Source organism: Macrotis lagotis, chromosome X (genome assembly GCF_037893015.1).
Source record: "Macrotis lagotis isolate mMagLag1 chromosome X, bilby.v1.9.chrom.fasta, whole genome shotgun sequence".
Classification (NCBI taxonomy): domain Eukaryota; kingdom Metazoa; phylum Chordata; class Mammalia; order Peramelemorphia; family Peramelidae; genus Macrotis; species Macrotis lagotis.
The window spans coordinates 688,835,840-688,860,722 of record NC_133666.1 but is presented as its reverse complement, the minus strand read 5'-3'; the positions used below and the strand labels follow the sequence as shown (position 1 = coordinate 688,860,722).

Below are 24,883 nucleotides of genomic sequence, written 5' to 3'. Positions count from 1 at the left end.
GCTGATCAGTAGACATTTAATGTTGTTAAATTGAAACTTTCCCTCACCAGAGTCCAAACCAATTGTCATCTAACTTCTTGAATCTCCCATGAGGCATCCCAGGGCACCACCATATTGCACCAGTTAACCATGGAGGTCCCAACGCCCTGTCCTGTCTCTTCTCCATCTATAATATTTCACTTGGTGATTGTATCAACTCACATTGCTAGAGAGATGATTCTTGGATCTACTAATCCAGTCCTAACCTCTTTCCAAGACAGGGGAGAGAGGGAGGGAACAGGCCTTGGGACAGCAAGGCGATGCAGTTGACAGAGTGGCAGACTCTTCTTAGTTGTGTGACCCTGGGCAAGTCACTTCACCCTGTTTGCCTGTGTCCTCATCTAGGGAAGGAAATGACAAACTACTCCAGCATCTCTGACAAGAAAACCTCAAACAGTGTCATGAGGGGTTGGACACACCTGAAAAATGACTAAAAACCTCTAATCCTCGCCAGCTGCCTCCTGGACATCTAAAACAGGCTGTCCCAAAGACATGTCCAACTCAGCATGCTCTTCAGTCCAGGGACACGGTCCCATGGCCATCCCTCATCTCTGTCCCTGGCTTTTTAAAAAATTTTAACTACTGATTCTGAAGCCTTCCCTCTGTTAATCATTTCCTAACAAAGCCGCCTGCGGCTTGCTTGTCCATACTTGGTTGCGGACTGTCTTCCCCACTATACTTTGAGCTCCTCAAAGGCAAGGACTGTCCATGACCTTCTCTTTGTAGCCAGCTGCTTGGCACAGGGTTTGCCACACGTTGTCGTTTAGTCATTTTTCGGGTCTTCCTGACTCTGAGCCCGGAGTCCCTCAAAGGAGGGACTTAACTGATGCCTATTGACCAAGCGACCAAGCCTGGTCCTTTCTAGCTTCAGCACATCTGCCCCATGTCTCCTCGCACACCCTCATTGGCTCTTGCCCGGACCCTTTCATTACCTGGGAAGTAGTATTCGTTGCCACCCACCATCCTCTAAGAGGCTGCCCAGGTGTCTTTTCTGAAACAGAAATGTGTCTCGGTCACCTCTGCTGGCTGCCAGTTTGCCTCCCAGACTCCCGGCCCGCGCCTTTCTTGGCAGTCTGGACTTCTTAGACCGGTCCCTGCTCCCTGCCAGGGGCACCCTGCTCCTCTGCCCGCAGGGTGCCAGCCCTCCCGTCTGCCGCCCTTCCAGACTGCGCTCCCATTCCACCTTCTGCCGGAGGCTCTTGCCCTCTCCCTGGCTCCCAGAGCCACCTCCTCGCCACCTCCTCTGGGGATGCCCTGCGCGTGCCCGGCGTGTGTCATCTGTCAGGCCGAGCTCCTGGCGGGCAGGGCGTGCCCACCGGGGCGGCTGGCGGGCGCAGACCCTCACCTCGGCCCTGGCGCTGCCTGGCTCGGCCTCGCCCCGGGGGGCGCCTTCACGTCCCCCCACCCCCCGGTCTTCGGGGCGGACCCCCAGCTCCTCCGCAGGCCCCCCGCCCGGGCTCCACCCCCCATGCCTCGGCCCGACGTTCTCGGGGCCTCCGGGCCGGGGCTCGGCGCCTCGTCTGCGGCGCCTCCCGGGCCGGGCCGGGGTCTCGCGAGGGTCGCGGGGGGGCGGGGTCTCGCGAGGGTCGCGGGGGGCCGGGGTCTCGCGAGGGTCGCGGGGGGGGGGGGGGCCGGGGTCTCGCGAGGGTCGGCGTTGGAGCCCGAGCTCCGAGCGGCCGGGGGCGTGGCGGTGGGCGGGGCCGCGCCGGCGCCGTGGCGGCCGCCGAGGGAGGGGCGGGGCCTGCGCCGCTGCGCGGACGCGGCCCTCCTGCGGAAGGGCGGGATGGCGCAGGCGCCGGGCACCGGAGGCGGGGCTGCGCAAGCGCCGTGGGGGTCGGTGGCGGCGGCGGCGGCTGGGGCGACGGCGGCAGCGGCGAGGGAACCATGGTGCTGATTAAAGAATTGTGAGTCGGGGCCGAGGGCAGCGGGGCTCCCGGGCCGGGGCGGCGGGGCCCCTCCTCGGCGGGCGCCGAGGCCGCCGCGACCCCCCCCCCCCCGCCGCCGCGGGCTAACGGAGCCTTGGCGGCCCGGCCGCTCCGCCCGGCGCCCCCCTCCTCCCCGGGCGCGGAGAGACCCAGGCCGGCCGCTCCCGGCTCCGCGCCCGGCGCCGGCTCCCGCCCCTCCCCCGCCGCGGCCGGCCTGCGCACGCGCGCGCCCGCCCCCGCCCCCGCCCCGCGCGCCGCGGCCCGGCCCCCAGGCCCGCGCGGCCCCCGGCCCGGCTGTGCCGTTGAGCCCGGCCCGCGGCGGGGCTCGGGCCGCCTTCCCGGCCGCTCCCGGGGCCCCTGCGCGGAGGGGTGAGGCTGCAGCGGCCCGGGGGCCCGCGGAGACCCGGCTTTGTGTCCCGTCCCGGGGGTGCGCGGCGCTTCGGGGGCCCCCAGGGTGGCCGCGCCGGGGCCGTCGGAGCCGGGCTGGCCCACAGCGCCCCGGCGGCCCGGCCCGGCCCGGCCCCCGCTGCACGGAGCCCATCGGACGGCAGCTGGAGCCCTGCCCGCCGCCTCCCTCGCGTCCCCGTGGCCGTTTGATTTGCCCGGAGACGCTGCTCGTGGGGGCACGGCCGCGGCTGGAGGAGGCCCCGGGGGGCGCCCCTGCCCCGGGGGGCGCCTCTCCTGTGCCCCAGCGCCAGCGCGCGTGTGTTGCTGACTTTTAGTTTCACTAGGCAGTGGGCTGAAGGGGCTCGGCCCAGGCCGCCCAGCCAGGGAGTTATGAAGGGTCTGAGGGCAGATTCGAACCCAGGTCCTCCTGACTCTATCCACTGCGCCACCTAAGGTTCATTTTTCGAAACATTTATATACATATATATATATATAGAGAGAGAGAGAGAGAGAGAGAGAGAGAGAGAGAGATTTTGAAAAAAGAATTTGGGGAGTGACAAGGATTTCCAGAATTCCCTATAACTGCAGAAAATGTTGCATGATAGATTGAAAATGTTGAAACTTGGTGAGCTTTTTACAGTTGTTCATTTTAGGTGACTTTTTTTGGCAAGAAGCAGCAGCCATACCTCATGATGGAATGTTTTTCAACTTCTGCTCCATCATCTCTGCGAAGTAAATGAGTAGATGACTGCGTGGTGGAAAATTAGAGGTAGAGAAAAGGCACTTATGAAGCCCGTACTGTCCCCATGCTGGGGGTAGCCCTTCTCTCAAAGGAGCTCCGTCTAATAGGGGTGGGGTGGGGTGGGGTGCGAGAGGCAGCTTGGAAGTAATTATGGACCAACAGGCTCTATGCAGAATAAATTGGGGAAAATGCCAGAATAAAGAGGTATTGAGAAAAGCTTCTTACAGAAGGTGACAATTTTATGGGGACATGAAGTCAGAAAGGGAGATGAGGAAGGAGAGCTATTTAAGCTATGGAAATGGTGCAAATAGTGAGCATTTTGTCTCTTTGAGGAATAACTGGAAGCTGGCCTCATTTAGCGGAGAGTGAGTTGTAAAAAGATTGGAAAAGGGAAGGGGGTCAGGTTCTGAAGGCTAAACAGGATTTCCGTTTGATTCCTGGAGTTGAGGGGAACCGCTAGCACGTTTTGAGAAAATTAGTGACACATCAGATCTTGAATGTGGGAAGACTGCTTCAACCATGGGCCAGGCAGAGACTTGAGGCCAGGAGAACCAGCAGAGGCAGGAGGTGCTGGGGGTCTCCTCCAGGGTGGTTATATCGATTGATGAGAGAAAGCGGTGTGTGGAAGATATTAGGAAGATGAAAGTGACAGGTCTTGGCAGCAACTTGGCTCTGAGGGATGAACTAGGGAAGAGTGGAGCACACCATGTGGCCTGCCCACCTGGCCTTGAAAGTGGTCCTTGCTTTCTACCTTTTATGCTCTTGCTCAAGCCCATTCTTCTGTTCAAAGTCCCTTTATCCAGAGGGGCCCAAGTCAAATGTCACTATCCCCAGGAAGCCTTTCCTGATCTCAGGTGGAAGGAAGCCCTTTCTCCTCTGAAGTCTCTCTGAACTTTGTGCCTCTCTTAGGCTTTGTGGTGTTCCTAGGCACTTAGCCTAGGACTCCATTGGGGCAGAGAATAAGGGCTCAAATGTTTGAATGAAAGAAGAAAATGTGGAACTGGAAAGACTTGGAGCATAGGCCTGGCTGTGGACTTTGTGGCTCATCTCATTACCAGCCTCCACTAGTTTGGAGAGCCTCAATCCCAGAAGGCTGATTTCTGATTTGGGAGCTTTGTTTGGCCGAGGTGGGGGAAAGCTACCTTCTAAAGCTTAGAGGACCAACCTCTAGTGGACTATAGTGTTGGTAGATTATTTTGGGGAGAATAAAAGATCAGCTGAACTGGTTAGGGGGCTTAAGTTTTTGAGGTCTCAATGGAAAGATGCTAGGTATACAATTTTTCTGAAGAAATAAAAGGGAGCAGGTTTATAAGAGATTGAAAAAAGGGTTTTTAAAAAATATAATGGGAAATGAAACTTGTCCTCTTTCACTAATGAATTGAAATTTACTTTTAAAAAAAACTTTCCAAAGTACGTTAATGACTCATTTCTCTATTTGTCACTAGCTTTACAAAACCAGTGTTGCTGTGAAAACTATGTTATATAAAAAGGATTTCACAGTATCTTTCTTCCAGTGAATTTCTTGGCAGTCTCCTTGATATCTTGTGTTTGTCATACCTAGGGAATTTCTTGTGAAATCAGATTTGATTGGCTATAGAATTGATAGAAATCTAGGGAATTTGTAGTTGATTGAAGTTTTAGCATATCTTGGCAATAAAGATTTATTAAGTTATAACAGGGAATTCCCAAGTCTTTGGAACTGAGCTGCCTCTCATTTGACTTCATTACCTGAAAAATTGTTGGGTAGCATTCGAAATGATCATCTGGATTTGAGAATTTTACGACACCACTTAATGTGTTGGGGGGGGTGGCTCTGCTAGCCTGCTTGTTGTCTACTCCCCTGTCAGCTGCTCTGGGTTGGACAAACAAAAAAATAAAAGTTGCCTCTGTTGAGGATTTAATGTGTTTTTATCGAATTCAGTTAGAAACTGTTTGACAAACATCGAAATTTTCTGATCAGATTGAGTTTAAGCCACTGTGTAGGTTTATGCTCTTCCTCTAGGTTTTCTCTGAGAATTGAAATTCTGTTTTTCATTTTAAAATGTTGATAGTAAGATAGCCTAGTGTGTATCGAAGCAAGATTTAGGCCAAGTGTTCTGTGATGAATTGAGTGAATCCACAGCAGCATAAACAGCTCTGCCTAGGACAGTCTGGTAAGGTATTCTGGATTGGTGAGAGAAGCTGAATAAGGTGCTCACTGCCATGATTCCAAGAGGCAGCAGTGATGTGATGAAAATGGTGAAGACAGGAAGCCTCAAGCTGGGTCTCAGAATTCCTGTCACTGAAAACTAGTGTTAGAAAGGTTTGGAAGCCAGCTGGATGGTGGGGATGTCCTCTGCTTGAGAAGGTACCCTTCTGGTGGGCAGGCACAGTTTAGGGCCTTTGTGTGCCCAGTGGCTTAAGCCTAGTGTCCCGACTGACTGGTGTGACTGAGAGGGGCCCACGAGGCAGCTCAGAGCTTAGGTTGGGGGGAAGTCCTTCCAGTATTGGATCTGGCAAGTTTAGGCCTGGTCTGAGGAGAAGAGCAGAGAGGTGCGGAGTGGGTAGCAGATTCCCAGCCAGGGCTCTCCTTCATAGACAGCTCTGGGTCTGTCTCATCTCCTGACTCTGGCCTCTGCAAACCCCTTTCATTCGGTCAGCAAGCTTTTGTCAAAATGTTAAAAAGACCCCATGATAGGAAGTGACTTGAGGGAAACAGCGCACCCATAGATACGTAGACATGTGTACAAAGCCCATGGAAGACCCCTGTGGGGGGGAGGTAGGTTCCAGGAGCTGGGGTATGCAGGGGTGGCCTCCTGGACAAGGTGGTACTTGAGCTGAGTCTTGATGGCAGGAGACAGCATTGAGGAGGGAGGACATGGGAAGTGCAAAAGCCCAGAGATGGGAGCAACATCAGCTAGGAATAAGATACTCTGCTGGCTAAGCCAGAGGGGACTGGGGTGGGGGTGGGGAGACAGACAGAGAGAGGAGGGGGGGCTCTGTGTGTGTGTGTGGGGGGGGTGTGTGGGTGTATGGGGGCAAATTGTTAGGGAGTTTTAAAAGCTACAACTATAGATGAATGATAAGCATATATTTAGGGCTTCTTTACTGCAACTGTAAGCAGGACAATCACAAACCACACTTGTATGGAAGTTTAGGTCTGATGTAGACTCTGAAGAAAGAATAATTAGGCCCTTATTAGCACACCCTCTCCCCTCCTGGTCTGGGACTGATGATTTGTTTACATTGGGTGGGATGACTGGTTAGGGTGAAGATAGAAACCAGGTTCTTTAGTCCTTCCAGACCTGGTTTTTGTTGGTCACCTTTGGAAGGTGGAGCAGCTGTGGCTTTCTAGGAGCATATGTGGAGTGAGTAGGGGGTGCTTGGAGGGGACCCAGCAGAGGATGTCTAGGTCTCCCCTGGCTGGGTTGGGGGCGGGACACACACCTTGGAGTCAGCTCTTCCCTGGGTTTTGGAGCCAGCCCCACCCAGTCTCCCTCCTAGTAGAAAGAGGCAGCTCACAAGGCAGTTCTCTCACTCCAGATGCTTCTCTTTGCTTCTGGATATAATAAGAAGGCCCAGGAGTCTGAGGCAGGGTTCAGGAACATGATCAGACCTGTGCTTGAGGAAAATCACTTGGGTGTCTGTGGAGGATGAATTGAAAAGGAGGGAAGGAAAGCAAGTAGGCCATTGGAGTAGTGCAAGCTCGAGGTTCCCAGGTTGTCCTGGGATGGTGACTGTGTGTGAGTGGAAGGAGGGGAAGGGACTGGAAGAGAAGAGGTGAAGGTGGAAAGAACCAGAGGAGGAGACTAGTCTGCAGACTTGGAAACCTGAGTGACTTGGAGTATTGGAGTGGGGGAGGGGGAGACTTGAAAGCAAAGAGATCAAGGAGAACATCTAAATATGAAAAACAAGTATATGAGGGGAAAAAATAGAGTTCTGTTCAGCTCAGATACTGCCTTCTTTCTACCAGAGGCCTTCCTTGATTCCCCCAGCTGATGTCTGTGCCTTTGGATTTCTTTTGTATTCTTCCTGATACACCTGGGGATTCTCCGAGTTTTTGATGTTTGCCCATGTGGAAGGTGACCTGGAGAAGTGATGCTTTGACCTTTGTCCCCATCACCAAGCACAGTATGAAGCACCTAGTGTGTGCTTAACAATGAAGTGTGGGACTTACTCCAGAAGTGCTGGTTCCCCCTCTTTGGATACCTTCCACAGGGCTGGGGGCCCTCCTGCCTCAGGTTCTTTTTCCATCATGGACTGTATCTGTTTGTCCACTGAGCTCCCTTCCAACTCCAAACTTCAATAAGTCTGGGCCTCATCTCTTGAGGGGCAAGTTCTTCATGAAGAGAGATTCTTGGAAGAGATGGGGCAAAAATCAGAGGACTGTCTTATGGAAGATGTGTTTCCTTTGCCCCAGAATGGAGAACTAGTGATAATGGGTAGAAACTGCAGGGAGGCCAATCTGGACTTAGTTTAGGGAAAAAAGCAGAAGTGTGCTGAGCATTTATTTGCATCTCAGAAACTGGCAAACATCAGGGTTTGATTTGTTATTGCTGATTGTCTGGCCTAAAGAAAGTGATGGAGAAAATGTTAGTATGAGTTAAACTTAAAAATTTATAAAATGCCAACCTATTCTCCTACCCCCCTCCCCTTCCCTGAAAAGCCAGCCTCTATGTTAGACCTATTAGAGGCAGTTCTGAGGGTTGGGTTTCCTCTCCTTGGGGGTCTTCAGATCTCTGAGGTCCTTTGCAACTCTGAAATCTAACTTGGAAGGCACATAGATAACACATCAGGTGAAAAATAGAATTCAAAGCATTTGAAGTCCAGAACCCTTGAAGATACTTGCTGTCTTGGTGGTTAGGCAGGAGAAAGTGAGGAGGCATGAGATTAGAGTGGCAGGACAGAGCCTAGGAAGCTCTTTGAGAATAGAGCTGCCTTGTTAGCTGGAGCCCAAAGTCGTGCCAGGGGAACAGGAGTTTGAGAGGCAGCTGTGGATGAATGTCTGGGGGCTCCCGCCAGCGCTTTCTTTGCTCTTTCCCTCTGGGCAGTATTAGGGCTCCCAGGGACTCTAGAGAGGGCTTACTAACAGCTTGTTGGAACCCCCTCCTTGATGGCATAGTCATTAAGCAGTGCGTTTTGGACCAGGTTAAACTCAGAACAACCTTCCTGAGTTCTGCTTTAGAGCTGATTGCCATTTGTGCAAGGCTCTGGAAAACTTCAGGGAGGAAATGTTTTCTTATCAGACTCAAAAATTCCTTTCAATTTAAAATGGAAGAATAAATGGATAATGAGTGAGGAAGTACAATTTCCTGGAACAGCTGTGAGACTAAAGGTCTATTTTGTGAAAAGTACCATGGAAATCAGTTGTGTGGTGGGAGATGGGAAACTTTATCACAGTCTTAAGTCATGATGATGATGACAACAGAATTACACATTTGTAATGCCTTCTTCTCAGCTCTCTATTCTCCCAAGAGAGTTGGGGAAATCCTTTGAGTCAATGTCCTGGGAACTTCCTGTTTAACTAAGGGAACTAAGGGAAATAATGACTTGGGTTCAAATTCTGGCTCTTTTGCTTATTTGATGTCTTTAAAATGAGGGAATTGGATTAGAGGATCTCCACAATCCCTTCAAATTAAGCCCTTCAAAAGATTAGTTGGGCTTGAAGACTATGGAGAACCTCAGAGAATTTTTATAACTTGCATTTCTTACCCATGGTATCATTGGGTATAAAGGAAAAAGCCTTTATATCTAGGAATCTATGTTATAAAATTAATTTTTGTATTGATGTGGTTTGTAATGTATATTTTCTTTTTTTTTTAGCCGTGTGGTTTTACCTTGTACAGTTCAAGAGGTAAGTCCTTTTTGCTTCTAACGATACTGTGTTTAAGCAAATATATTATAGCGATATATTGTAATTCTTTTGTCTAAATTCATTCTTTACCTTGTAATTATTGATCTATTCAGCTATTAGAATCTAAGGCAGGAAATATTCTAGAGTAATATATAGGGGATTACAATGTTGTAGTTCAGACTCTCTTTACCTTGTGACTGGATTATATAGTAGCTCCTAATTTGTTGAATTGTTTCCCCTTACTTTCAAAAATAACTTTTCTAATGAACATTTGATTGAGTTATTCTGCTCTCAAAAACTTTGAATGGCTCCCTATTGCCTCCAGGAGAAAAATGGTTTGACTTTTAAGATAAAGCATTGTTGCCTATTGGGAAGAGCCTAAGCACGCTTAATAAATGCACCTATCCTGTTGCTGCTTCACAGCTGTGTGACTATGGGACATATCACTTGACTTTGTACCTTGTGTTTCAATTTCCTTATCTGTCAGATAGGTATAATGCTTGTAGTATTTACTTCTCAGGGTGATTGTCAGGAGCTCTTTGAAATCTTAGCAGACTTCCTCTGAAGGCCCTTCTTGAGGGCCTCCTCAATCTCTAGCCTTCACTTAGTCTGCCTTCCATTCATATCAGAGTACTATTAGCTAATCACCTTCCTGCATTCTCATCTACTCTTTGTTCATGACTTGTATTCCTTTAGCATAGTCTGTCAGAATCCCTCTTCTTTCAATAGTCCAGGGGCCACTTAACTGGCTGGTTGCCTTCCCAATGCTAGAGTTCTGTTCTTTAGATTAGGCTGTATTTCTTTATCTCAATCAGTCAGTAAACCTTAAATGTTTATTATTCTAGGGAGTGTGCTAAACCCTGGGGATACAAAAAAGAGGCAAAAGACAGTCCCTTCTCCTCAAAGAGCTTCAGTCAATGGGGGGAACAACAGACAGACATCTATGAAAAGCAAGCTGTAAGCAAGATAAAAAGGAAATGATTAACAAGGGGAAGGCATTGGAATTAAGGGGAGTTGGGAAAGACTTCTCCTAGAAGGTAGGATTTTAGTTGGAACTTAAAGGAAGTGAGGGAGATCAGTAGTTGGAGTGGAGGGGAGAGCATTCTGGACATGGCAGGCAGCTCCAGAAAGTGCCTGGAGTCAAGAAAGTGGAGGGTCTTGTTGGTGTAATAGCCAGAAGGCAGGTGTCACAGGATCAGAGAATATATGTTGGGGTATAAGAAGCTAGGAAAGGTAGGGAAAAGCTTAGGATGCCAAGCAAATAGAAGAGTTTGTATTTGATCCTGGAGGAGTTTATTGAGAAGGGGGAGGGGGTGACATGGTTAGACCTTTGCTTTTTTCATGATCATTTAACAGCATAGTGAGTGGAAAGAAACTTAAGCCATGGAGACCAATCAGAAGGATGTGGCAGAAGCCTTTTGGTTCTTCTTGTGTGCATAGTGCATAGAGACAACTCTTTGAGTGACTAAGGTCCTCATTTTGAACTTGGTTCTAACTGGTAGGTGAGCCATCTGACCAGTTTTTTTTTTTTTAGGACTAACTTCCTCAGCAGTGATAACTCTTTCCTGACTGAAAATAAGATACCTTGTTTCACCTTTTTGGGTGGTTTTTTGACATTTACCCTGTCTTGCATCTAATTTTTTCTTCTTTTTTTGGTATTTAAAAAAAATTAATATTTTTTTTCCAATTTCGTGCAAAAAATTTTGGCATTTGTTTTTTAAAATTTTGAGTTTATACATATGTAACTATGCAAAATATGTTTCTATATTAGTCATGCTGTAAAAGAAAATAAAGAGCAATGAAAATCCAAATGGGGAAAAATAAAGTTTTAAAACAATGTGCTTCTGTTAACATTCACACTCCATTCTTTCTCTGGAAGTGGATAGCATTTTTAATCATAATTGTCTTGGATCATTGTATTTCTGGGAATATTAGTCATTCATCATACAGTATTGCTGTTACTACATAAAATGTTCTCCTGGTTCTGCTCATTTCACTTTCTATCAGTTCATTTATATTTCCCCAGGTTTTTCTGAAAACATTGTGCTCATCATTTCTTATAGCACAACAGTATTCCATTACAGACATATACCAGTGTTTACCCATTCTTCAAGTAATGAGCTGCTGCTGCTTCTCTTTTTCCTTCTCTTCCTCCTCCTCCTCCTCTTTTAATATGATTATTAATAGCTTTGATTTCTTTTTCTGACAACTACCTTTTCATATCCTTTGATTGTTTAATCAGTTGGGGAATGACTCGTATTCTTAATAAATTTGACTCAGTTCTCTATATCATGATGCGTGTATCAGAAAGAACACTCCACTCTCACCCAACGTGATGGACTTTTCCTTCCATCTAAGTTTTCTAGGGCTGGGAAATTGTTTCATTCTGTCCTTTTGTTGATTCTGTTGTTCTAGAATTCATTTTGAGGCATTATTTTAAAGTTTTTGAAGTCTGCTACTCTTGATTCCACCCCGCCCCCCGTTTTTTTCTCAAAGTATTCTCTGCATATTGGCATGAAACTTCTGTGTAGTTTACCTCAAAGCTTATCTCAGGTACTACTTACCCACTACCTTCTTGGGAGGCCTTACCCGGGATCCCCAAGGTGTGAGTCATTTACACAGTACAATTGCCACTCACAAACAGGAGTGTCTGACTGAGCTCACTATCTCTAGGGCATACTTTGACTTAGATCATCTACTCAACCTGCACCCTGACAGTGTGTGCCTCTCCTTACTGTATACTTCATTTGGTATGACTGATGAGAGGATTGGTGAGAAGGGTTATCTATGATTTGGCATGTGGATGCCACAGACAAAACTGATCTGAGAAAAACCTTTTAAGGTGCTATTTTACTTTGCTGAACCATAAGCTTTTTATAGTTGACTAAGAAGCATGGGAGAAAGTTTAATCTTTAATCACATTCTCTTTTAGTCAGCTGTATATTGGAATTTTGAAAGTTTGTTGGTGAAAGCCTTTTTGAGGTCAGTTGTTTTTAGTCATGTTTGATATTTCATGACCCCATCTGGGACTTTCTTGGCAAAGACACTGGAGTGGTTTGCTGTTCCCTTCAGTTCATTTTACAGATGAAGAAACTGAGGCAGATAGGGTGAAAAATCATAAAGCTAGTAAGTGTTGGAGACCAGATGTACACTTGGAAAGATGAGTCTTTTTGACTTCAGGCTCGCCACTCTGTCTACTATGGCACCAGCCAGTGCTCTGTGAAAGATTCCCTCTTCTCTTTGAGGATTCTCTGGATTCATGAATGGATTATTCTTTTTATTTTTATTTTTTATTTTTAGGTCTTTTGCAAGGCAATGGGGTTAAGTGACTTGCCCAAAGTCACACAGCTAGGTAATTATTAAGTATCTGAGGCCAGATTTGAACTCAGGTCCTCCTGACTCCAGGGCTGGTACTCTATCCACTGTGCCATCTAGCTGCCCCCTGAATAGATTATTCTTGTGAAAGTTTTTTAGAGGTAGGAAGATAGTCCTCTGGATCCTCAGCTACTGATACCCACTCTTATCTTGTACTTTATAATGTAGTTTAAGATTATTATTTCCTTGGTCTTGGTACCTTCCCCCTCTGTACTCAGCCCCTCAGTGCCTTCAGAATGGTGCCACCTGTAGCCTGGCCTGCCTCTTATGGTCTTGGTCCAGTCCAGTTGCTTTCTCAGCTTTGTTTTTTTCATGGCCATTTTCACTTCCTCTGACAGCATATCTGGGATTGTCTAGTGAAGGGTCCAGATGTGTTGACTTTCCTCTCTTGTCTTCAACGAGGAAACATTTATTAAAAAAATAGTTACCTTTATGTGGATCTTGCCTGTTTTGTAATTTCTTTTCCTTCTTCCAGGTTCCTCCTTAAGTGCTTTGTGGTGACTTTGGTTGAATCTTCCAGTGAATTTTATTGAAATTTGTTGTTCCTTCCACTACTTCTTACTTTTCCAAGGTTAAAGTGACCATAGTTGTTACTATTCTTCTTTGTGAAGTTTTACAAGTTCATTTATACATGTTCAGAGTTGTTTTCTTTAAGCTATTTCTTTCCACTTAATGTAGAGTTCCAGGAGTTTGTTGGCTATGGCAGTTAATTATCTCATCATTTTCAAAAAATTGCAGTTAAAGCTTCTCAGTGATTTTATTACATACTCTTGTTATTATCTTCCACTCCCCCCATTTTGCTTCTTTAAAGCATCAGAATTCTCTGACCTCCTGTTGCCTCATTGAGCAATGGAGGGGTGGTGCAGGTCCTTAAAGATCAGGCCAGTGGACTGTAAGCTGCAGCAGGTTCTGCCATGCAGAAAAGACTTCTTGGATGATCCTATAGCAGGCAGGGCTTTCCAGTGACCCTTCTGATCAAGTACATTGAGATTTGTCACTAAAGAATGAAATTTTTAGCAATATCAACTCAGGAAAAAAAAAATTTAAAAGGGATCACAAGGACAGCTTCTTCCTTATCTGAAATATTGGAGGTAGGCGGTTTGAAGAAGCACTGGGGCAGCTAGATGGCACAGTGGATAGAGCTCTGACCCTAGATTTAGGAGGACTTGAGTTCAAATCCTGCCTCAGACACTTAATAATTCCCTAGCTGTGTGACCTTGGGCAAATCACCCCCCCCCCCAGAAGCATATTGCTGGTCCATAAATCATAACTTAGTTATTAATATTCTGAATGTGAGATCCTTATCCAATTGTCAAGAAGTGGATGGACTAGGAGAGTCAGATCCAGCTGAGATTCTTCTGACCAAGGATTTTCCATCAAGAGGAAGGACTTGAGTAGCCTCTTGGGAAAATTCAGTGCAAGCACAGTCACCAATGACTTCAGTGCAATGGGGGGGTGGGAGGAGGGGGACAAGACATGACAAAATGTATGGGTATGGTGTTTTAGCAGCAAGAAATGAGAGCAAAAATCCTTGTACATCGAACAGAAGTCTCCTATCATCTTGAATATTTTCTTTAAGGAAAGAATGAGAAAGTATGCAATAAGATAATGGACAAGGCCTTAGAAATCATCTAACCAAAAGCCTTCATTTTACTCATGTGGAACCCAAGCCCCAAAGACTCATCCAGCAAAGGTTGGACTATTGGCAGAGCTCTCTTCATTGCACCAAATAACTGTCATTTTTAAAAGGTGAAATTGATTTTATTTTAAAAGAAAAGTGATTACTGTTGTAGGAGCTATTCTTGAATTAAGTGAAATCACATTACTGAATGTTACTGAAGTCCTTTTGCCCATCAGTGATTAAACGCTGGAGATCAAAAAAGAAGCCAAAGACAGTCTTTACTCTCAAGGAGTTCACAATCTAATGAGAGAGTGACAACAGCAAATCTGTACAAACATGCTCTAAACAGGATAAATAGGAAATAATAAATGGAGGAAAGGCTCCAGAGTTTAGGTGGGAAAGCCTCCCCCAAATAGGTGGGATTTTAGTTGGGATTTAAAAGGAATCCAGGGAATCCAGGAAGTGGTGATGCAAGAGGGAGAGCATTCTAGGCATGGGGGGACTTCCCAGGAAAATCCCTGAAGCCACAAAATGGAGCATTTTGTTCATGGAATGGTCAGGAGGCCAATGTCACTGAATCCAAGAGGATGTGTGGTGATGTAAGGAGTAAGAGATTGGAAAAACATCAGGGGCTAAGTAATGAAGGGTCTTTGTATTTGATCCAGGGAGCCATTGGAGTTTATTGAGTAAGGGAGGGCAACATTTTAAAACCTGTGCTTGAGCAGTCATTGGAATGGAGGGTAGACTAAAGGGGTAGAGGTTTGACACAGGCAGATCCATCAGCAGGCTGTGGCATGATCTGATGACTGTTCTGCTGGAGGAGTGACAGAGCAGAGATGGGGTGCTCCAAAGGTGGAATTTGCTTGGGTATGATTCCTAATGAGAATTTGGGGGGTGCCCTTATTAGAGAGAGGTAGGGAGATGGGGGGGGGGGAATGATGAGTTCCATTTGGAAGCATTGAGTCTAAGATGTCTGTGGGATGTCTGCTTTGAGTGTTTGAAAGCCAGGGGGAGAGGAGAGATTGGAGGTCAGCATAGAGGCTGGGGCAGGAGGAGCAGAAATCATTCATTTCATCAGGAAGTGTTTATTGAACACCACCTGTGTGGAATGATAGTCTGTGCCATCGATGGTGATGTTGTTTGTCCTTTATTCTCCAAGTAGATAGAACTGAAGGGAGATGAGGCTTTGACAAGCATGGGAACTGGATTTGAATGAGGAGAATCTCTGCAAAGTCATCAGCTTCACTTTCTCCTCTTGGGCCATCTGGGTCCTTTGACCACATATAGATCAAGACAACTGGAGGTGGCCCAGTTCTAATGTTCTATGGGGGGGAAGACAGTAAGTAGAGGGGAAAGTAGAGGGGAGGAGGCATGGTAGAGAAGTTCAAAATGACTGTTGCTGTGTGGGAAATGAGATCTGAGGAGATTCCAGTCCTGTTTCCCCCTCCTTAAATGGAGGAGTTTATGTCTTTTTCCTTCAAATACAACAGAAGCTATTGATGAGATATATAATAAGAGTGATTAGATTTTGCAAGATGGTGAAATTTCCCAGTAATGAGTTTAATGAAGCAATGGTGAAGTTGGAGAAGCAAAGTGATTGGGAAATGAGGAGATATTTGAGAGTCATCTACAAAGAGAGGATAATTATAGAGGGAGAAAAGGACCCAGAACAGAAACTTGAGGGTATGGTTCTGGATGAGGATCCTAAAAAAAAGAAAGTGAAGGAGCAAAGAGTGAGCAGATGTGTAAGAGGAGAGGGTGGGTGATCAGTAAGTGTTGGAAGTTTCAGAGAGGGTGAGAATAAGGATTGAGAAAAGGCCATGGTTTATGGCAGCTAAGATCATTAATAACTTTGGAGAAAAGGATTTCATCAGAATAAGATTAGAAGTCAGATTGTAAGGGGATAAGAAGTGAAAGAAGTGGAGGCACATATTGAAGGTAGCCTTTCTGAGGAATTTGACTACAAAGGGAAGAAGAGATAGAGGGTGACAGCAGGACTGGAAGCATCAATTGAGGCTTCTTTGAGTTTGGGGAAGACATGGGTATTTTTGTAGTAGAGCAAGAGAGATTGAAATTAAGTCATAGAGTGGGGATGACAGAAGAGGCAATCTGTAGGAAGACACAGGATGAAATGGGATCCTTAATAAAGGAGTAAAGTCTTAACTCCCATCATCATGTGAGACCAAGGGTAGGAGAATAGTGACAGAAGGCTCTGAGGGTGATAGGAGGTGAGGAAGAGGGCCTTTTGGCCCTTTTGAAATAAGGAGGTTTTCAAAATTCTCAACTGGCAGAATTATAGCAGTAGGGGAACCCAGAAGAGGTTTGAGGAGGGATGAGAAAGTTTGGACAATCTACTCTGGCAAATGGGATAGTGAGTCAGTAAGGATGGTAGAGTAGGACTGCCTAATGGCGGTGAGGGTCCAGTTGAAGTTGTGCAACATAAATTTGGAGTGGATTCAGTCAAAATGCATGGTGGTAGGTAATGGAAGTGATTCAAGGCTGAAGCTTGACTGGGTGTAATTGTTAGTATGAAAAGGGGACTAGGGATGCAAGAGAAGAGGATGGTGTAGGGTTAAACTCTTTCACCAGTGAGTCAAGATGGGAAAAAGAGAACGGTTAGTTCAAGGGGTCATGGCTGGAGGGAGAATTGAGGCTTTGAGGGATTGGCAGTTGTGAATGGGGATGAATAGTTAGATTTGGTAAGGGGAGCCAGAGGGAGAGGTGAAAAAAAAAGTTATGGTTGGATAAGAGGATTTTGGAATTCTTGAAATGGAGAGGAGTGCAGTGGTTGTGAACATAGTGGTTAGCTTTGAGGGAGAACCAGTTTGTAGGAGTCTCGAGGAATGAGGGCAAAATTGGGAGGAGTGAGAAACTGTGAGCCAGATACCATACTGAGGAAGGAGGGCTATCTGTAGACAACAGTTACTAGGATTTTGATTGGACAGGATTTGGGATTTGATTTTTTTCAAATTTATTTTTTTAACTGTATCCAGTGCTTTATTCATCATTATAGAATCCTAAATTCAAAATAAATAAAAACTCCCACGGAAGCTGAATAACCAGGGGTTTCTCCTACATCTGCACCAGCCTACCAGAATTGTATAGACACACCTCAGATCTGGGAATCCTGGATACAGGCTTTAATCAGATTACTTTTTAAAGTCAAATTATAAATTATCACAAAATCAGAAAAATAAAACAAGAAAAAGCTGCATATGCATTTAAAATGATGTTAACCTGATGAGAACTCAAGTGCTGTAGAACAGTTCCAGGTGGTACTTGAGTGGACATTTGTTGTTTTTGTTCAGTTCACTTGTGTCTGTCTCTTCTGACCCCATTTGGGGTTTTTGTGGCAAGATACTGGTGTGATTTGCTGTTTCCTTCTCCATCTTGTATGACAAATAAAGAAACTGAGGCAAACAGGATAAAGTGACTTGCCCAGGATCACATAACTAGTAAGTATCTGAGGTTGAATTTGAACTTAGGGAGATAACATTCTCCCTACTCCAGGCCCCAGCACTACCCACTGTGCTTCCTCTTTGCTCAGAACTCAGATGTCTTCAGTTTAGTCTCCTCACTTATTTGTAGGTCCTTTCTCCTTTTTTTGTAAATACTTTTTATATTTTATTTTTCAATAACACGTACAATTTTTAGAAATTTCATTTTTAAAATGAATTCCAAAAACCCCCCCTCTTCCCACTCAATGAAAAGGCTAACATTTCTATAGAAATTATACATGCAGTCTTGCAAAGTATTTCCGTATTAATCATGTTGTAAAGGATAACACAAACCAAAAAAATTAAAAAGACAAGAAAAAATAAAGTTAAAAAAAAGTCTGCTTCAATCTGGATTCAGACTCCATCATACTTTCTCTGGAGGTGGGTAGCATTTTTCATCTTAAGTCTTCCTTAATTGTCTGGGATCATTGTATTGTTGAGAATAGCCAAGTACAGTTGATCACTGTACAATATTGCTATTGTGTATATTCTCCTGTGTTTTACTTTACTTCACTTTGCATCATTTTATATAAATCTTCTAGGTTTTTCTGATGCCATCCTGCTCATCATTTCTTTTTAGCATAATGGTATCAGCACAATCATATACTATAATAACTGGTTCAGCCATTCCCCAGTTGATGGGCATCCTCTCAGTTTCTAATTCCTTGCCACCACAAAAAGAGCTGCTATAAATATTTTTTTTTTACATATAGCTCATTTTCTTTTTTTATTTGATTTCTTTGAAATACAGACAATAGTTGCTAGGTCAAGCATTTATAACTTTTTGGGCATAATCCAAAAAATTGTTCTTCAGAATAGTTGGATCAGTTCACAACTCTACCAGCATTACATTAATGTTGCAATTTTTCCACATCCCTTTGAATTTTTGTCATTTTCCTTTTCATTAGCCAATTTGATAGGTGTGAGGTATTAATTTGGATTTTTCTAATCAATCATTTACAACATTTTTTTTCTATGATTACATAGCTTTGATTTTTTTCTGAAAATTGCCAGGTCATAGCATTTGACCATTTATCATTTGGAGAATAAATAACTTGTATTCTTATAAATTTGACTCAATTCTCTGTATCATCAGACCTAGATCAGAGAAATTTGCTGTAAAAAAATTTTTCTCCTTATTTTTTGCTTTCCTTCTAATCTTAATTGATTTTATTTGTAGAAATGTGATGTAATGTGATGTAATCAAAATATCCATTTTGCATACTGTATAGTGCTCTCTATTTCTTGTTGGGTCACAAATTCTTCCCTTTTCCATAGACCTAACAGGTAAGCTGTTCCATGCGTTTTCCCAATTTGCTTATGGAATCACCCTTCATGTTGAAATCATGTATTTATTTTGACTTTATCTTGGTATGTCTTGTGATAACCAGTTCTGTCAAAGTTCATTCCAGTTTTTCCAGCTGTTATGTCAAATAGTGAGCTTTTGTCCCCAAAACTTGGATCTTGGGTATATCAAACATTAGATAACATTATGGTCATTTACTATGCTTTGTGTACCTAATTTATTCCTCTGATCCACCACTGTTTCTTAGCTAGTACCAGATTGTTTTGATGATTGCCACTTTGTTTTTTTAGGTTTTTGCAAGGCAGTGGGGTTAAGTGGCTTGCCCAAGGCCACACAGCTAGGTAATTATTAAATGTCTGAGGTCACATTCGAACTCAGGTACTCCTGACTCCAGGGCCAGTCCTCTATCCACTGTGCCACCTAGCTGCCCCACTGATTATCACTTTGTAAATACTGTTTGAATTCTGATATAGCTAGAACCACCCTTCTTTCATACATTTTCATTAATATTCTTGAAATGCTTGACTTTTTGTTCTTCCAAATGAATTTTGTTTTTTTTTAATTCTGTGAAAATAATTTTTTGATAGTTCAGTTGATTAGCACTGAATATCCCACGAGCAATTACTATTTCTTCACTTGAAGATCTGACTAATTGTGTGAAAAGTGTTTTGTCATTCTGTTCCTGGGTTTGTCTTGGCAGGTAGCTTCTCAAGTATTTTATGCTATCTATAGTTATTTAGATGGAATGTCTCTTTCTGTCTCTTGTTGCTGGATTTTGTTGGTAGTATATAAAAATGCTGATGATTTTTATGAGTTTATTTTGTATTCTCCTTTGATATGAAGTTAATTGTTTTAGCTAAATTTTTGTTGATTCTCTATACATTTTCACAGCGTGAGTTTTGATTCCTTCCATTTCTTTATCATTTCTTATTGCTAGAGCTAGACTTTCTTGTATGATATTGACCTAGCTACTTCAAGTGGGGTTAAGTGGCTTGCCCAAGGCCACACAGCTAGGTAATTATCAAGTGTCTGAGACCGGATTTGAACCCAGGTACTCCTGACTCCAAGGCCGGTGCTTTATCCACTGCCCTTTAGGCTTTATCCCTAGCCGCCCTGACCTAGCTACTTTTTAAGCACAATTTTGACAAGATAGTTATCCCTTCCATATTGTGGGGATTAGGGATATGGCAATCCCATGTTCTGAAAGATCCTTATAAAAATTTTACACTCCTTTCCCACCAAGTTTGAAATTTTTTGGTTTCTTTTATGGAGTGTGTATAATACCTTGTTGTAAGATTTCAACTGAGTGTTTGGTCATGAACTCTGTCATCTGCTGACCTAATTTCATTTCTTGTGCTGACCTGTGATATATTGAAACTGTGATGGGGGAAAGTCTCAATGTGGCAGGGATTTCTGTGTCTGCTTTTTGGTTTCTCAACCAGGATGGAGAAACTTCAGAGTAGAAGAGAGATGGGAGGTATTATTAGTAACAAACATTGATGGTAGCAAGAAGCAGCAGATGGTAGCAGGAGACATAATAGCAAAAAAATCATCAGAAAATAGAAAAGGTACAGGATAATCATAGTAGCCTCAGATTGTGTAGTGTAAGAACAACTATCTCGAACATATTGCCCCTGAAAATGTTATTTTGTAATTGATCTCTTTATGGGTTACATTTTTATTCTATGTAATTTTATAAGGTTTGGAAATGGATTTTATTTTAGCAAACTATCCATCTAACATGGTTAAAATGAATTTTTAATAGTTTATCCTTCAGCCTTTACTTGTTCCAGCTCTTGGAATCCCTCCTTTCTCCCATACTCTTTCCCCCCCCCCCCCCCACACACACACATTTTCTTCTTGATTGGGACTATGGGAGTAGCTTCCTATTTGGTTTTCTTACCTCCAGTGTTTACTCTCTTCAGTCTTCCTTTTGTCCCCAGCTGCCAAATAGGGGGTCCTGAGATCTTGGACCTGAGACAAGCCCTTCCAGGACCTTTCCTTTCTGGCTCCAGGCTTCTTTTCTAGGCTCCATCCTTGTTGTCTTGCTTCCTAAATCAAAGTTTCTGGAGAATAAGGACTTTCTGACCCTAGGGTCCAGCTTAGCCCTGGCACACAGAGAGTAAGGGCTTGCCTAGGGAAAGGGCAGTAATCATACCTTTCTATGATGTTTTAAGGTTTCAACCCAGCACTTGATGAGATAGCCCCTTCTGGAACAGCCCATTTCTCAGGCCAATAATATGGCCGAAGAGCACCATAGCATTTTTTGCAACCCTGTTTACTCTTTACGTTATGTAATAAACATTGTGGTTCATTGAATCTCTGCCCTTTCCATGTTCTCTGCTGCTCAACCAAATCTCCTTCATCCCATAGTAGTGTCCGGTGTGGATAAAAATGTGAACAGGAAAGACTCTCATCCACAGAAGAGAGGCCTCAGTACTTCGATTGGGTTATTTTGTTCATCTCTTGACTTTTGTCAAGTCTGTGACTTCACTTCACTACTTCACACAGTAGCCTGTGAGGGAGGAAGCTCCACATTCTGGTGATGTGGCTAGACCCTGGAGAGGCTAAGTCCTCTGCCTGATCCAGATGAGTCAGAGGTCTGACTTTGGACCCCGATTGAGGCTGTCTCTTTGCAGTGCTTCACTCGTTCTCTCTTGAGATGCTTGTCTCAGTCATTCATTCTGCTGGGTCCCTGACTGAGGTTTATTTTACCCATAATTAAATTTTGGCTTCTTAATCCTATGTCTACAATTTTTTTTATTTATGTAAGGCAGACAGTGGGGTTAAGTGACCTGGCCAAGGTCACACAGCTAAGCAATTAAGTTTCTGAGATCAGATTTGAACTCAGGTCCTTCTGACTCCAGGCTGGTGCTCTATCTACCATGCCACCTGGCTGCCTTCTATGTCTGCAATTTGTGGAACATGTAGTAAGAAAGACGACAATTTTGGCATTTGTCATTTTGACTACATTTGAAAGGAGTAGCTTTTTAATTGGAAGAAACAATCTAGCTCCTTTGAAATCTTGTTTCTTTCAGAAATCTTTTTGATGCTCTTTGAGAAAGGTTGAATCTTTCCCATGTGGATATGATGCTTCCCTAGATAGTTGTAGGCTTTGTGAGCGAGGGATCATGTTTGACTGAAGATCTGCTGTGTAATATAGGTATTTAATAAGTCTTTATCAAATTAAACTAGTTCCTATGGTGTTGGGCAAAATCCTATAAGACTGCAATAGTGTATTTGGTAGGCTAGCATTCTTCCAAAAGTAGCTGGGTTTTCTGAGGTCTAAGTTGCCTTAGTTAGACCAGCTCTGTGAAGTAGTGTCCAGACACTTCCTACCCGTGCCCCTATCATTAATTCTGATGTCACACATTTTAAGTTATTCATAAACTCTGGTCAGTAATTGTTACTTTTCCACGAGTCATTACTTTTTTTTTTCTCAGTCATTTTTCACTGTTTTCATCTCTCTCTTGCCTCCCCCCCCCCAGGAAAATTGGTAAAGTCATGGGATGGGGGGGGTTCCTCATCTCAGTATACTTTAGTTTGGCTTCCTTTTAGGCCTCCTTTTCTTTTTTAATTTATAAATTATTATAATTAATATAAAATTTTATATTTATAAACTATAAATTATTATTCAACAAATAATTTCCTAAAGAGAAAACATGACTTGATGGATAAAAAGCTGGTCTCTGATTTAGAAGACTTGTGTTTAAGCTCCTATGAGGGCAGATACTGACCTTGGTACTCTGGGCCCTGGAAGGAAGGGCCATCACATTTCAGAAGGGTTGCAAAGAAGGGATGAGACCACCCTAAAGTTTCCTTATCTGAGAATTTCCTCTCCCAGTTTTCAGACATCCAGATCAGACTACGGGTTACCTGGGTGATATGTTATAAAAATTTAAAAAAACCAAACCCTTTTAAAATTCTGTCCCTATGTGGCCCTTAGGATGCTTCTCCCCCCCCCCCACTTCCATTTTATTTTATTTTTTAAAATATATAAATATATGTTCAGGATCTTTCTTTATGGATCAGTGAGCCCCCATTTCTCTTTGAGTTTGACTCCATTGCCTATAACTACACTGAAATCACATCTTTAGTCTCTATCTTTTTTTATTTGCATACACACACACATATAGCCACACATACTTGTGTGTGTGTGTGTGTGTGTGTGTGTGTGTGTATACATACACATATGTATATAAGTAAGAGAAAGGTTTTGCTCACAGAGAAATTGGTTAAACATTTTTCAGGTGGATATATTTTTTTTTTAATTTCAGTACCAGGTTGGACAACTTTACTCTGTGGCTGAAGCCAGCAAAAATGAAACAGGAGGTGGAGAAGGCATTGAAGTCTTAACGAATGAACCTTATGAGAAGGAGGATGGAGAGAAGGGCCAGTATACTCACAAGATTTACCACTTAAAAAGGTAAGCAAAGATTCTCAGTAAAACTCTGAAATACGGAGCCTTCTTAGCTGACTTCCTAGGCATGTTCAGGCTTGTGTTTCTCTTCCTTCCACTTGGAGATTTCCTCCTATTTCAGCAGTGCGGGAGCCCCTCCCTCTGTTTCTGCTGACTTGTCTTGTATTATGTAAAGGACAATTCCAACTGGTAAGTAAGTGCATGATCAGAACAGGAGGTAGCCAGACTCAGAGCAAAATTAAGGGCCCAGGTGCTCAGGGGTTTCTGGGAATGTAGCAAGACCTTGGGCTGTGGGTATTAGCTGGTATATGTGAAACTTTGAAGAGACCTTGAGACTGGACATTTCCCCAAACTTTAGGGCTCCAGGCCTATCCAATAGGCCCAAGAAGAATCACTCATTAATACTCTAGGAAAGGGTAGCAGGTTTGTCATCTTTGATGTTGCCTGCTGGGTGGAACTTGCAGCCTCCCTGGTTTGTTAGTGAGAGAGGTCATGGGTGGGCATGACTGAGACAGGCCCAGGACGACATTTCCTGACTCTCAGGCCTATGTTTTTTCTGCTGTATAAATAGCTTGTCTCTTTACATAGTGGACATACCTTAAAAATAATAGATATTACCCTGTGTGGTGCTAAAAAAAGAATTGGGACTGTTTATAAAATTTAATATAGAATGAACCTTGAAGGAAATTTCTCTCATTTTCTCATAAAATGGATACTTCTACTTGAATGGGGAAAAGGGCTTTTTTCTCCAAAGAATATAATCAGAAAGTTATAAGAAAATTAGTAAATATACAAATTATGATATTAATTAATTGATACATTAAAATATATTCTGGTTATACACATTCTACAGATAAATAATGGTTAATTTGGATTTGTGGATGTTTGTGTTAGACCTGAAAAGTACACAATTTTATCTTTATGTTATTAATATTTTTGAATCATTTACTGAGCAGATTCATGGAAGTTTTCATGAACTGATGAATTCTATCCATTATATTACTGGAAATAGTGATATAAGATGTTTCATTTCTATCCTGTTCTTTGGTTCACAGATTGCAAAAAAATACATTTTGAATATGACTAGCAGCTAAAGGATTCTAGAAGGCAAAAAAAATCTTGATTTTAGTAATTTTCTTTGATATTAAGAATGTTGAATCAAGGAGTACTCTAGGACTAGCTCATCATCTCGCCTGCTTCCTGGTGTCCTCTGGATTGTATCTGATTCTCTTCTTGATCACACAGAATGCCCCCCCCCCCCATTTTTACCCTGTATTTCATTTGGTTCATTTTCAAATAATCTCATAGAGGGCTTAACTCAAACAAAGGTTTGTTGGTCAATAATGTTTTTGTAAAATGCAGTTTAACTTTTTTTTGCTTAATTATTTCTTTATGCTCATTTTTTTCATACTTTGTTTTTCACATTTCCCTTAATACACCACATAGTATATAGTTAACATGGAACTTCTTGTAATCCAGGCCCTTATTCATCTTCTTTGTGACTTTTTTTGAACACTTTTAGTTTTTCTCCTTCAAAGTGCCAGTGACGACACTCTTCTGATTTAGATATGATTTAGATAATGAAAGGCCTACAATGGATGAGACAAGATAAGAGTACCTCTGCCTTTTCCCTAGTTTTTCTCCTTCGTCCTGATTCGTCCCTGGGCTCCTCACAGGCCCAGCTATAACAGGATGGAAACAGGAAAAGATATTGATGCTCCTAGCACTTGATTTTTCT

General features: G+C 43.6%; 1 protein-coding gene across 1 annotated transcript in view; it reads left to right on the top strand.

Annotated features, from left to right (window-relative positions):
- Positions 1-1,759: 1,759 nt before the first annotated feature.
- The window catches only part of PITPNB (phosphatidylinositol transfer protein beta), a 77,289-nt gene continuing 54,165 nt past the window's right edge, over positions 1,760-24,883 (top strand). The window contains exons 1-3 of the mRNA XM_074206203.1: positions 1,760-1,943; positions 8,896-8,926; positions 23,003-23,151. Coding sequence (XP_074062304.1) covers positions 1,924-1,943; positions 8,896-8,926; positions 23,003-23,151 — 200 coding nt within the window. The 5' untranslated portion in view covers positions 1,760-1,923. The remainder of the gene's footprint in view (positions 1,944-8,895; positions 8,927-23,002; positions 23,152-24,883) is intronic.